The 14,025-nt window shown below is 47.5% G+C and overlaps 1 protein-coding gene across 1 annotated transcript in view; it reads right to left on the reverse strand.

Moving 5' to 3' along the window:
* The window catches only part of ADAMTS7 (ADAM metallopeptidase with thrombospondin type 1 motif 7), a 49,894-nt gene extending 44,316 nt beyond the window's left edge, over window positions 1-5,578 (reverse strand). The window contains exons 1-4 of the mRNA XM_070953627.1: window positions 5,484-5,578; window positions 4,841-5,186; window positions 3,689-3,887; window positions 13-200 (exon numbers count right to left, since the gene is read on the reverse strand). Coding sequence (XP_070809728.1) covers window positions 13-200; window positions 3,689-3,887; window positions 4,841-5,186; window positions 5,484-5,578 — 828 coding nt within the window. The remainder of the gene's footprint in view (window positions 1-12; window positions 201-3,688; window positions 3,888-4,840; window positions 5,187-5,483) is intronic.
* Window positions 5,579-14,025: the final 8,447 nt, after the last annotated feature.

The following is a 14,025-nucleotide window of genomic DNA, read 5'->3' on the forward strand; positions in this document are numbered from 1 at the left end:
CACAATGCTCACCATGTTCATGACTGTCAGGACATACTTCTCAACATGCTCGCTGCCATGGTACTCCACCATCTTGGTGTCAGCCACAACCAGGGTCTCCACCCACTTCTCCTTACTGACAGAGCGTGGCTTGATTCGACGTTTCCTCTGCTGCTTTTCCTCCCAATGTTCTCTCCACCTCTCTGAGCCCTTGGCATTTTCTTGAAATTGGGGAAGACAGGAGATGATGATGACATCCCAGTATCATCATCATCATCTAACAATCCCATAATCCCTTGTGCCGCGGGGTGGAGTCTGGGCAACTGAATGGAGCCAGCAGAGCGTTTAATGGCCGGATGCCCTTCCTGTTGCCAATGTAGAGTTTTGTTTGGCAGATATATTCTCACTGTGCCCAGAGAGAGAAATATCTGCCTCTACCTAGGATCAAACTCACAGCCTCCTGATTGTGAGGCGAGAGCTCCACCTCTAGGCCCCCACACCATTCTACATGATGACATCCCAATATGTCTGGCTCCATATCCTCACTTTTTAGGCCAACAGCAGTCTTCCCTGAGGATCTTCCAGGGGGAACTGAGCTTTCCAGCCACTGCACTTTAGAACTGGACCCAGGCTCTACCCACCTGTTCCTGCCCCCACCATCCACTCTCTGTTATGCCGGTTATCAGCCCAGGTCCAATTCTGAGCTCTGATTGGTTCCAGTTCTGCTCCTGCCTCATAAGCCACTACCATCTCAGTTTCCAGATCCATCATGGGCCACTTTTCATTTCCTTTGGAGCCAAGCAGCCACCTCTGAGCTAAGACCCCAAGGAAAGAGAGGGGGTGGCCATCGGTATCTTCCTCCCCTTTTGAAGCCCATCCAGCTTGATGGCACCGCAGCTTTGGACGAGGGGCTGCTTGCCACAGTTGGCAAAAACTCTCCCAGCTTGAAAGCTGTTGGTCCCTTTTCTGCCTCTCTTGCAAATGCTGCCAGATGCCCATCGCCAACTTCCCTCCTGAGAGAAATGGCTCCCCAAATCAACCCACTTGCCCCACCTGAGGCTACCCAGGGACAAGGCAGAAGAAGGGGGACATGTGGCTCCTATCCTCTGCTTACCCAACTTGGCTGCTGAAGGCCCTTCCCTCCCCTCATCCCACCGCAGTAACCCTGGGAATCCCTAAAGGATGTTATTTCTTTTGGTGCCACCACTAAACCCTTTACTGGTCTAGAAATCCTTGTTTGCATCCAAAGATTTTGCTGCTTAGCCTTTTGGGCACTCAGGCATTCCCCGCCCCCAGGAGTCTCAGGCCCTCTGAGCAACCCCTCCCTCCAAACATAAACTCAGAGGAGGTGCCCATATTCTCTTGCTTTGACTGGCAGTTTCACCACCCAATCATCACAAATACCAGATAACTAAGGGCAACTGAAGACTGTCTCCTCCTCCCCTTCCGCCCACCACTGGGGAAGAGGCCAAGGCGAAGGGCTGCTTGAACATGGCCCTTTGGGGGACCAAATGTGGCCGGCTGCAGGGCTCCCTCCTTTTGTCTGCCCCCATTTTCTGAAGCAGGAGGGAAATCCTTCTGCTGACCTGCATTTTTCCCAAGAAGCCTAATCCTGTTTCTTCTACGTCCGTTTCAGCAACCTTGGACACAACAAAGAGAACTGCAGACGCAACCATTTCCCTCGCCCAGTGATTAGTTGGATGTGTGGGATAAATGAGGGCATTGTCTTATTATGAGCTGCCTTATGCAGCTGGAAGACGAAATGCTCCCACCATGTTCCGATTGCTACAAATCAGACGGAGGAAAGAGGCTTGTTTCTTCTGGAGGACAGGAAATGAGTGGCTAAGGAGATGCAACAGGGGCTGTCTGAAGGCCCCCAGGGTGGACCTTTGCTCTGTAAACAGAGCCGGGGAGGGGAGGGGAGGGGCCGAGGAGAAAAGAGGCGGGAGGGCCATCCAAATGGTTTCTGGAGGAAACTAGTTTATAAAAGGAAAAGTTTACCACTGCTTCAATTTATGTAAAAATATTTTCCACGACAATCATCAGGGGGAATCTGGGAGCGCCATTTTTCTCTAGCACCTTTTATTAAAAGGCATAAACTCTGGTGAGGTCCATCCTTTAATAAAAGGGATTAGTCAGAACCCTTCCGATTTTGGGCTCACACAGCTCTGGTCTTCCTGTGGCAGTTCCCTTAACAACCACTGGAAACGGGATTTACTTTAAGTGGTTTCTTCGGATTTTTCTACAACTGTAATTGGAATCTTCTCTTTGCACTGGGGACTCCTGAGCCGTCCCTGGAAGCTTTTATGAAGCTTCCAGACAGCCACTTGTCTGAAGTGGCTAAGGGTCTGTGGCTTGAGCCGAGGGTTGGACCAGAAGACCTCCAAGGTCCCTTCCAAGGTCCTGTATTATACATTCTGTATTCCTAACTGAGCCCCATCATCCTGAAGGGCCCGCTACAAACTCTCCCCACTGCCCTCCTGGCCATTTTTGGCTTGAGCTGCAGAAGAGACAGACTGGGCAACCACTTCCTACATAAGGTCTGACTGGTATCTGTAGAGATTCTCCGTCATCCATGATTGTCCCAAAGGTGCTTTTTTCAGGAGGCAGCTGGACTTCCTTGTTTTTTCTTCTGAAGAAATTCTTGGATGAGAAGGGAAATATCTTCAAAAGAAAAAACAAGGAAGTCCAGCTGCCTCCTGAAAAAAGCACCTTTGGGTCTGACTGGTGGTTGGTTAAGCCAGGTTGGGGCATTGCACCAATTCTTTGCATGCCCAGGTCTCTTGGAAGACCATTAGAACCGCTCTGAAGTCACATTTTGCAGGCTTTCCAAAGAGCAGCAGAACTGCAGTGAAATATGATTGGAGCTGTCTGCACAGAAAGGTCCATTTGCCCTGGAAAAGACACCAGCTGGTTGGCGTCACACGGAGCACATTACTCATTTCCTACCATTTCACTGGGCCAGGGGTTAGCAGTCCCCATGCTGGGGGATTGTCATTTTATGTCCCCATGGGACACTTCTGGCTGTGGCTCACCATGGCTGCTTGCCTCAATGCTGCTGTTCCTAAATTTGCAGCACAGACTGCAGGAGCCAGTGAGGCTGCCGAGGCTCTGGCCTCTTCCCTTCTATCTTGAAAGACAGAAGACCTGCAGATCTGTGGGTGAATGAGCTACACTGAGGCATCCACGAGGTGGAGGTGGAAGAGGAGGGCAGGCCGCTCCCTTTCTCTACTCTGCAGCCCTCTTCCATCCCACAGAATGTCAGCCAGGCTATTTCTTTCCACCAGGCCGGTGCTCCAAAATAGCTGGGCGATTGGGACCACCATGGAGCACTCTTGCGCCAGAGACCTTTCCCCTGGATGACTGGCAAAGCACCTAAACTCTGTCCCAAGCACCCGCCTACCACGGCCAAAGCCCCCACTCCACCCCAGGCAGGCAGGAGGTCTCCTGAATGGCTAGAGGTGCTGGAGGGAAGGGGAATTTCACCAAGGGCAGCACAGCTGAACAGACCAGCTGCTGTAAGCCTCCCTGTTTCTTGGCAAAAGAAAGGTCAGCAAGGGCAGGAGAATTGTGCCTTGGCAGGGCCACACGGAAGAGCCAGAGACCACCCCAAAGAGAACCATTCCCCCCAGAGAGAGGATTTGACAGGGATTCCAAGTGACAAGGAGCCGGTCAGGAGCCACAGGACTCCCAAACCAGGAAACATTACCTTGCACCCCACACATCCTGACAGAAGCTGGCTGCTTCCTGGCTCCTTTTGTGCTCAGGACCGAAATAAACTCTTCGGCTTCGGGCTCCCAAATGTGCCGTCGAGATATCCTGTGTGGTTGGGCTGCGCCCTCCCTCGGGTTGCTGGGAGCTAGCGGCTCAATGAAGAAATCTTGGCCAGCCAGATGAAAGACGCCTTTCTGGAGAGGAAATGTCATTGGTCAGTCTGCAGAAAGTGACCGGCCACTTCAGCACAAGTGATTGCAACGAGCAAGACAACGGAAGAAACATCTCCTTTCTCCTAGGGATGGACAGACGGACGGATGGATGGATGCACGGACATGGACACACAGTTGGAAAGCTAAGAAAAACTAAGCAGTGGGAAAACTTTGCCTTTGAAATTGCTGGGCAAATCCATTCCGCCTCCACAACCAGAGATTGGGACAAGCTCAGGATCTCAGCCCTAGATCAGGAATGCTCAAGCTTGGTTCCACAAGAACATGATGGGGTTGCCTGAGAGGTGAAGGGCAAAAAAGCAAAAACACTCCACTCAAATGCAGCCCTTTTTTATCACTAGAGCTTTCCCTCCCCATCAGGGATTCTGGTTTTTGAATGAATGAATGAGCGAGCCTGAAAAGATTTGAAAACTGCTGCTTTAGACCCAGAGGCCAAAAGGCACCCAACCTTTCTGACTCTATGGGCTAGCAGTGGGGGTGGAGTGGGGGCCTGCTTCAGAGCCTACTCCGTGTCTGGGGCAGCCTTGCTAATCCTGAGGAAAGACTGGCTTCAAAACGGAACTGAACCAGCCGCCCCAAGCCCTGAAGCCCCTTGCTGCCACCCCCTCCAGAGCACTATGCAACTCTCCTCTGCCCTCTCGCTCCCTTGTCTCCAGCAGGGGCAGGAAGGATGGGGGAGCAAAGGAGGGCTTCTGTGGGAGCGGATTCACCAGGATGTCTCCTACTGAGTTGACCTCAGCAATATCTTCCTAAGCACAATCTGTTTATAAAAAAACCAAACTGTGGGATGCAGTTGTGCTGACTTCACAGAACACGGATTGCCGTACCAGATGTTGAACAAAGAAGGAATTCAGCCAGTGGGCGCACCAGAACCAAGTGGGCCTGCCCCCCCAGCCCCCCCCCCCCAGCCCCCTCACCAGCCCATCGCACGTGCTGAGGGCCGCCAGCCCGCTTCCTTTGTCCCGGTTCTGGACCGAGCCGATCATGTGGCAGGGGTTCCGCCTGGAGGCTCGGATCGTGGCCCGAGAGACGCCTCCGTGCCGTTTCTCCGTAACGAAGCCGGGCGCCAGGAGGTGGCGGTTGAGGCTCAGGTTGAATCGCAGCTGCTGCCCTCCGAGGAAGAGGCTGTAGAAGGTCCCGGGACGAATCCGGGCGGGCACGGCCCTCTTGGACAGCAGGCGGTGGGACAGGTTGTAGGAGAGGAAGGAGCCTCGCGCGTCCACCCGCACCGGGAACACCACCTCGGGGGCCTCCGCGCCTGGAGAAAGGCCTGCCCGGTGAGGCGGGGGGCGGAGAAGCCGCCTCCGAGCCTGGGATTCTGCAACCCACCCGGGGGAGCCGCATTTCTTCCTGCCGAACCCAAAGCCCTCCCGCTGGAACCAGGCACGGCCCCCTCTGGGGCTGGGAGGCCAAGGCGGCCCTTCCGCAGCTGCAAGCGCCCACAACTTTGGGGGTCCCCCCGCCACCCCCGGGGGCCGCCTTGGCCTCGAAGGGGCTGAGCCGGGGGAGGGGCTGGCGCATCTCTTTGTCCGCCGCGGCGCTTCTCCCGCCGCCCGCCGCTTGGGAGCCGCCTCTCCGGACCCACCTGGGGACTCGGCGCGGCCCCCCCGGGCCAGGAGGGCGGCGGCGACCAGCACCAGCAGCGAGCGAGCCATGCCTGGCGGAGCCGGCGGGGCGGCCTCAAGGGGCGGGCGGAGGAGGCGGCGGCGGGCGCGGCTCGCGCTGCCTCTTCCATGCCGGCTGCGGCTCCGCCCCCGCCTCCCCTCCGCCTCCCGCCCGGCCGCCGTTCAGCTGGGCGAGGGGCCAAAGGCGGCCGCCGGACCCGCCCGGAAGGAGCCGAGGGAGCCGGCCGCTCCTCCCGCCCAGCGCCCTCGGCCGGCGGTGGCTCCGCGCTCCGGCTCCCAACCCCCGGCCGGCCCAGCCTCCCCTCCTTGGGCAGCGCGAAGCGTCCGTTGGGTGGCTCCGGCCGATTCCCAGCGCCGGCTTGGCTTTTAGACTTGGGCCGGTTCAGGCCAGGGAGACGCTGGGCCGCAAACTCGCCCTGCAGGTTCCAAGCAGAGGCCGAGCGGCGGTTGCGGGGTTGATGTTTCCATTAAGGTTCCAACCAGGCAAGTCCAACCGATGAGCCACCTGCGGACCTAGACAGCTAGTAACCACCTCACAAGATCGTAAACTTTGACCATTGTGTGATTTATATACAGTAATGATTTAGATGTGGCCCAAGAGAATCCCCCTTTCCTCAATGCAGCCCAGGCAAGCCAAAAGGTTGGACGTTCATGGCTTACAGCATGTGAGAATGCAGGCGTCCTGGTCGCGAAACTCATTTATGTGTTCCACAAACTCAGCCAATTGTAGCACATTTATTAAACCATGGTTAGCTGAACCAGACTGTAATGTGGTATGTTGATTTGGTGTGCACAGTCTGCTGTGTGCCCCACAATGATATTAGCCTAATAACCCCCAGTTTACCTAATTCAGAGAGAGGCAATGCTGGCTTGTGCTCCTGGCTGCTTTCCTTTTCATCCTAATCGATTTCCCTCTAAACCCAGTTGGAGATTTGAACAGAACAGAAAAACAGAATTGGAAGGGATCTTGGAGGTTTTCTACTCCTGCCAGTGCTCAGGCAGAAAACCTGATAACATATTGCAGGAATGCAATTGTTAATACTGCAATACATCTATGGAGATTCTCAGTCATCCAGGTCATGGCTGTCCCAAGGGTGCTTTTTCAAGAGGCAACTGAACTTCCTTGTTTTTCTTTGAAGTTGTTTTGCTTCTCATCCAAGAAGCTTCTTCAGCTCTCTAATACCGCAATAGTTTTTATTACTGTTATGCTTACCTACCTCTAGGTGAGTTAGGTGGCCAAGAAGTCTAATAAATAGATAAGTAATACGCTAGACTACTCAAAAGTTGCATTGTGGTCTGCAGGACAGGCTGGGGGGAGGGGCAGTGGCAAGAAGGGAGGGGCAGGCAATGTAAGGCCTAACTAAAGAGATACACAAGCTTACTCAGCAATCACTCTTCCTGTGTTCAGGAGAGGTTTATTTCACATTCAGATTGTAAACATATAATTCTGCTGATTTGTTTTGTCTGGGCGGAATGGGGCACTGACTCTCATGTTTTCCAGCTCTGCGGACAAAATAATAAATCCCTTCCAGCCTATGATTCTGTTTTCTAGAAACTGACTGGCAAGAAGATTCTCAATCATTCAGGTTCTGGTTGTCCCAAAGGTGCTTTTTCAAGAGGCAACTGGACTTTCTTCTTTTTCTTTGAAGACGTTTCATAGATCTGTACATTGGGGAAACAAAACAATCGCTTCATAAATGCATGGCACAGCATAGGACAGTGTTGGCGAACCTTTTCAGCACCGAGTGCTAAAATGGGAGCATGCACGTGCCAGAAACCGGAAGAGCAGCTGCCCAGTGCGCATGCACGCACCAGGAAAATGATCGTCTGGTTTCTGATGCGTGCATGTGCACCAGCCAGTTGGTCTTCGCATGTGCATGCGTACCAGAAACCGGAAGACCATGTGTGTGCCGGAAACCGGAAGATCATTTTTCCAGCATGCGCACCAGGCAGCTGCTCTTGTTTTCCTGTGCTCCCACACGTGAGGACCCTGCTGGCTGGCTTGCCGGAACCCAGAAGAGCAACAGGTGACGGCTCTGCGTGCCACTTCCAGCACACATGCCATAAGTTCATCATCACAGGCATTGGAGAACAAACCCATCAGGACCATTCAGCAGTCCATCTGCATTTAAAGGGCAAAGGCCACTCTTTTGAAGGCAGCCAAGTCCGTATTTTGGGCAGAGAGGACCCCTGGTTTGAAAGAGGGGTCAAAGAGGCCCTCTGTGTCAGAATTGAACAGTCCTCTCTCAACAAAGGGGGAGATACGACATCAACTATCTTCAGCTTTCACCACAGTCCTTTCAGCAGTTCCAGGAAGACTCCAAAGCCATTTGCACTACTCAGGTGACCCTGAGGACACATAAAAGCCTCCAAGTGGCTTCAAAGACTCTAAGTCTAAAAGAATGCAAATGACCAGCTCTGTCTGTAAGAATAAATCCTTCCATTCCCTGCCATCCAATCAGAGCTGAAGAAGCTTCTTGGAGGAGAAGTGAAAGATCTTCAAAGAAAAACAGGAAAGTCCAGTTGCCTCTTGAAAAAGTACCTTTGTGACTGACAAGAGTGACGTGTGTAGAGGTGGTATGGGTGGGTGGAAACATAAGATTGTCCTTTTTTTGCTTGATCTTGGCTGAGCCCTTCTGTTTGCACTGAGTACCACCCAGGACTTTTGCCAAACAGGCTGATAATCATCTAGGAGAGAGACTGTGTTACACACTGTGGAACCCCCCCTTTTTTTCCCCTTCTTTGTGGCTGGTATTGATTTAGCTGACCAGTGAGGTGCTGCTACTGAGGGCACAATTGCAAACAATGCTCACAACAAGCAATAAAGAGACACACACTGGATGCATTCAGAGCTTTCTAAAATGCTGCGAGTTGTTGAAATATACGCTGGCTACCAAATGCCCAACATTTGATCAGGTGACCATGGGAATGCTGCAGTGGTCGTAAGTGTGAAGACTTTCACACTTTTTTAGCACTTTTTTCCAGGGCTGTGGAGTCGGGAGATAAATGTTCTGACTCCGACTCCGACTCCGACTCCTCAGTTTTTGTACTTCCGACTCCGACTCCAGATACCCAAAATTTCCTCCGACTCCGACTGACTCCACAGCACTGCTTTTTTCAGTGCTATTGTCATTTCCAATGGTCGACAAACAAATGTCTAGTTCTACCTAGAAAGATAGAAATCTCTCTGCACTTGTGTCTTTGCTCTGTAGTGCAGGCGCAGAGGATGGAGCAGGAAACTGTCAGGTCTCGGCAGGGAAAATCCCCTTTCCCCGTCTGACTTCCATTCTCAGCTGTCAGGGATGGTCCAGCTCAGCTGAAAATGGGTTGCTAGAAATGGTCCCAATGAAGGAGGAGGAATCTGTGGCTGGCTCAGGGTGTGAGTAGAAGGGATCCTTCAAGCTAATCGTTGCCTTGAACACCAAAGGCTGAAGGATTCTCAATCCATTCTTCCATTGGAGGACTTGACGCCTCTTTCTATTTGAATGCATCAAATTCTCATTGCAGTCAGCACATATGATAACAAAGTTCCATTTTCTTTCCAATTCCTTATCCTAGTCCTGAAAGAAAAAATTCTGATTTCCTTTGAATATTTATTTTAAGAATTTTCTGGATTGAAATATAAATCTAGTCCCCACATTTCTTTGCCTTGTCACAAGCCAGCCACATATGATAAAAATACCTTCTTTACAATGACATTTCCAACAGACATTTGAAACCTCATTATATATTTTTCACAATTTCTCAGGTGTTCAATACCAACAGTATCATTTGATACAAATTCATGATCAACTTTTTATAATTATTGTAATTCAATGTAAATTTCCAACTGATCATTTTCATAAATATTCTTGTTTTATCCCTCATTTTTCTTCCAGAGCATCATTATGTTAAAATATAATTATAGGATCATATATCTAATAAATTACTACAGTACCAATAATTTATTATGTGTGTATAATATCAAAAAAGTACAGATGAAATCTTAATGGTAGATCTATCTTGTAGCTCCCACCCGTCTGTTCTTACATGGGATTGTTAAACTGATACTTTTCTATTGGATTATATTTATATACCTCTATTGAGAAATCATAATTTTTATTTATTTATAAAATAATTAAAATATATTAAAATATATTTACATTTTAAGCTGGAAATATTTCAAAAGTGACCTAAATAGTTTTGTCTAAAAGTTAGTATAAATCATGCATCAGAAAATCATGATTTTTCAATGCGATCTGCATGAAACAATGAATATATTGAAGAATGGATGAACAAGGACTAGGGTTAGGGTTAGGGATTGGGGTGAGGGTTAGAGGTAATAGTTAGGGTTGGGTTAGGGTTAAGGGGTTAACTATTAAGGTGAAGAGTTAGGGTTAAGGGGTGAGCCAGGTATTACCTCTATACCTGTGTATTTGTTTTTTCTTGCCTAAGCGTAAAACCTTATTTTCCTCACCGCTGAATTGCATTTCGCTGGATAGGGCTGTGTTCAAGTCTGTCAAGATCCTGCTGAATCTTGAATCTATATATTATAAAATGTTGGCCCAGCTTGGTGTCATCTGCAAATTTGATTAGTTCCCCTTTCTATCTTCTCATTTGATTGTTTATGAAGAATCCTGGGCCTAAGGCAAAACCTTGAGGTATCCCACTGCATGCCTCCCTCCAGGTAGATGTAGTTCCATTGAGGACTGTGCGTGGGATGTGGTTAGTCAGCCAGTTGCGAATCCATCAGTTGGTGATACTGTCTATGCCATGTTTCTACCTTATCAAGAAGTAGGCTGTGGTCTACTTTGCGAAATGCCTTATTGATTTCCAAGTACACTATGTATGCAGCATTTCACTGGTCCACTAATTTAGTCACTGTCAAAGAAGGCAATAAGGTTCGTCTGGCATGATCTGTTTTTGACCAACTTCTGCTGGCTTCTAGTAATTTTCTTATTCATTTCTCGGTTTTCTCAAATGTGTTATCTTCTCTTCTCCAAGGTATTGATGTCAGGCTGATTGGTTTTGTAGTTTCCTCGCTCCATTCCCCCCCTCTTTTTTGTAGAACCACATCAGTTTTTTTCCAATCCTCGTATTTCCCCAGTGCTCCAGGTTTGAATGATTTTGTTCAGTGGTTCAGAAATCATGTCTGCCAGCTTCTTCAGAATCTTCTGGCCCTGGCGATTTGAACTCATTTATAGGTGTTGTAGGGTAGGTGTTGTCTTACCATTTTCCTGCCTATTTTGACTTGCAACCATATTCTGTGTCCTACGGTATTGCTTTTAGTAAGTTGGGTCATTTTTTCCTTTTGCGTGAAGATAGATGTGAAGAATGAACTAAGCAGTTCTGCTCTCTCCCTGCCAGCCATCACTTCCTTGCCATCTTTTCCCGTTAGTGGACCAATCATTTCCTTCACTTTTTTCTTGTTTTTCTAAGAAAGATATGCTGGCTTGTACAGTGTTTGCTGTGTGATCTTCTTGCTTAACTATACTGAAAAATCCAGCAGTACCTGACCACAACTTGAAGTAGGTTGGTGCATCCAGACCCAAAATTATTTTCTGACACTTTTTTGACACTCTTACATTATGAAAACAACTGCAGTACAATTAGCAGACACATCAAAGGACAATGAGACATTAAAAACCTTTATTTTATAATTTTATAAAGCAACTTTACACGAAGGACAAAGTTGATTTCATATATCTGATAATTCCTACTGCAAAAAAAAAATTGTCCTGCCATATAGAAAACTAGCCTGTGCACATTGTGCTTATACCACAAAGTCTGTACAATTTTACAAAGGATTCACTGCCCTTCAAAGGGCATCCTGTAAACAATTTATTGCATATTCGTGTAAATCACGTATGTAAAGGAAGTAAAAACAAAAGGAGCACACAAGAACTAGGAGGATGAAAAACCTGCTTCCCATGAATCACTGGCACAGGAAATGGCCGTGTGATGATGTTTGTGCTTGTGCCACTGTCTCCTTAAACAGTGCAAACTTGTCTGCACAGTGATGCAAAGTTGCAAGATCCGAGACCACAAAGGCATAATCCTTGTTCTTGAAATTATAACTTCTCCTCTGGCTTTTTTTACAATTTACTTTGTCTCCTGAACTTCCTTATCATACACCCTTTGTTGTATACGGTAATTAAGAGGCCTAATGCAGACATGACATTTCTTAAGCAAGGAGAACAAGCTGCCTCCAGTGACTGCCACCATCCATAATTCACGAAAGCCACTGATGATAAGGTCAAATCCAAAGCAGAAAGATGGTTGGCTGCATCGTACAAGCATTACCAAAGTAGTTGTCGATTTTACAAAGATTGACAAGTGTAACAAATCAATAGTGTGCAAAGAGTGAAAATACCACATTCAGATGACAGCCTCCTACAAGGTGAATCTGTCCCATCATACGTGGTGATTCCTGCTCATAATCAGTGCAGCTTGTCAACAGCTGCCTCTGATCTTTTAAGGGAAGCCCTGTCATCTTCCTGCTGTTTCAACCTGATGAACATTCCTGGGGAATTTTAGGTTTCTCTCCGATAATCAAAGACTGTGAAGAAGCCACAACCGAACCTTCACACAAACAATAAGCCATGTTTGAATATTATCCCAATGGGCCTAGTCAAAGATCTACAAGCCTAGACACCCTAAGGATGCTTGCATGAGGAAGCCACAGAATGAGCAAGGACAGTATTCTTACTGCATGAGCGTAATGACTACAAGAGTTAAGGCACTAACAAATCAACAACGGTACAATCCAAAAAATCTGCACACACTGCTTCAAATCCAAGTGGCCATCAACTGCAAAAATAAGGGGAGTTAATATATTGCTTGGATATATACATAATCAGTTGTTGGGGAAACTTTCTATAATGTCCTTTTTTGGTATCACAGCAAGGGTGAGCATTTCCAGATTTCATCTATGTTCTGTCTACAGCTCTCCAGCTATTTAACCCAGCAGCAATCAATGCTCTGTGCAAGGAATAGGCTTGCTTTCTTCTGGACAGAACTAGATAAGGGTGGGAGGAGTGAAAAAGTAGTGAAGAGACTAGGATGACGGGCTGCCAAACAGATGATAGGAGATGCTCTGCTGGAAAGTTTCTGGAACACAATTATTTGATCCTGTCAATCAGAAAATGTTACCATTTGTGCCCATCTTTATAAAAACATACTAAGTTACATGTCAATTCCATCAAGAGTATGAAATTTTCACTCTCTGAAGTTCTGTATACATAAGACACTCACAGCTTCCCCTTTCTAGTCTATATATTCTTCCCCCCCAAATTCTCAGCTCCAAGAACTACAGTACATGCAGGATTCCTGAGATCTGCACCTTCACACAGACACAATTTCTCTCTCTCTCTCTCTCTCTCTCTCTCTCTCTCATGAATTCAGGGAATTGGAGCAAAATAGTGCCTGGAAGTTCTATTGGGAAGAATCTTTTGCCTCTAAATATTTTAACTGATTGGGACCTGGGGATTTACTTCTAAAAACAATAACTATTTTTAGCTCAGTGTGGAAGTTTGAAATGAGGCATGTTATCATGAGAAAAGATGAACACTGGGAAGGGTTCTGAAATCAAAAGATCACAACAGCTCTTTAACAGAGAGGTTGATATTATATGTGAAAAGAAATGAAATATCAGAATGTGTTCGTAGCTTTAAAAATACTAAAATACACCTTTTATTGTTTCTGTGCATTTTGCAATATGGGAGGAAGGAATAGGAAGTTTGAGATGCTTTTAGGGCACCTGGTTTTGCTGCATGAGAACTGAAGCTTGTCAAGCTTTTAGACAGGATTGTGAATTTTGGTCAAGATTAGCTAAAATATCATCCAGTGACATTTCAACATCTATGAAAAAAGCTGACCTCCTGAGCCAATTCTTAGCATGACTTATAAATCATTTCTAGATTCACTTTCTATCAGCTACAGAGAAACAGCCAAACACAGAAAAGCTACTCATAAGCAAGGTACAGATTGAGAAGAATTTCATGTGTGAGAAGGGCATTTTGCGGGCGATGGCGTAACTCACAGAACTCACTTTCTTCCTGAGCTTCTAAGTGGTCACGCAAATGGAAGTCCCATCAGTCTGCTTAGAGAAGGTTATTCTACGATTCAGAATATCTACAGGGATGCATGTAAGTTTCACAGAACTGCTCTAGCAACACAATAACAATTTCCAGATATCCATGGAAATTTTTCACCGTGTCCTTAGGCAGAATTTTAGGAACAGAAATGTAAATAACAGTTGCCAAGTAGTCAGGTTTAAGAGACTGCTAGCAGTGTTTAGAAAATCGGCTGGGCAGAAGAAAAATGTAGAACAAGTACCATAGTCATTATGAATATCTGATTCATATTATGTAATTTTAAAAGTATAGAAACATTCAACTCACTTCTTGATCAAGAGGCTGCAAAAAGAAAACAAGCAAACCAACCAACCAACCAACCGTTTGTGATATTTCAGACATTCTAACAAAATCAGAGAAGTA

The sequence above is a fragment of the Pituophis catenifer genome, unplaced genomic scaffold (genome assembly GCF_029215685.1).
Source record: "Pituophis catenifer annectens isolate HBS135680 unplaced genomic scaffold, rPitCat1.0.hap2 SCAF_14, whole genome shotgun sequence".
Classification (NCBI taxonomy): Eukaryota; Metazoa; Chordata; class Lepidosauria; order Squamata; family Colubridae; genus Pituophis; species Pituophis catenifer.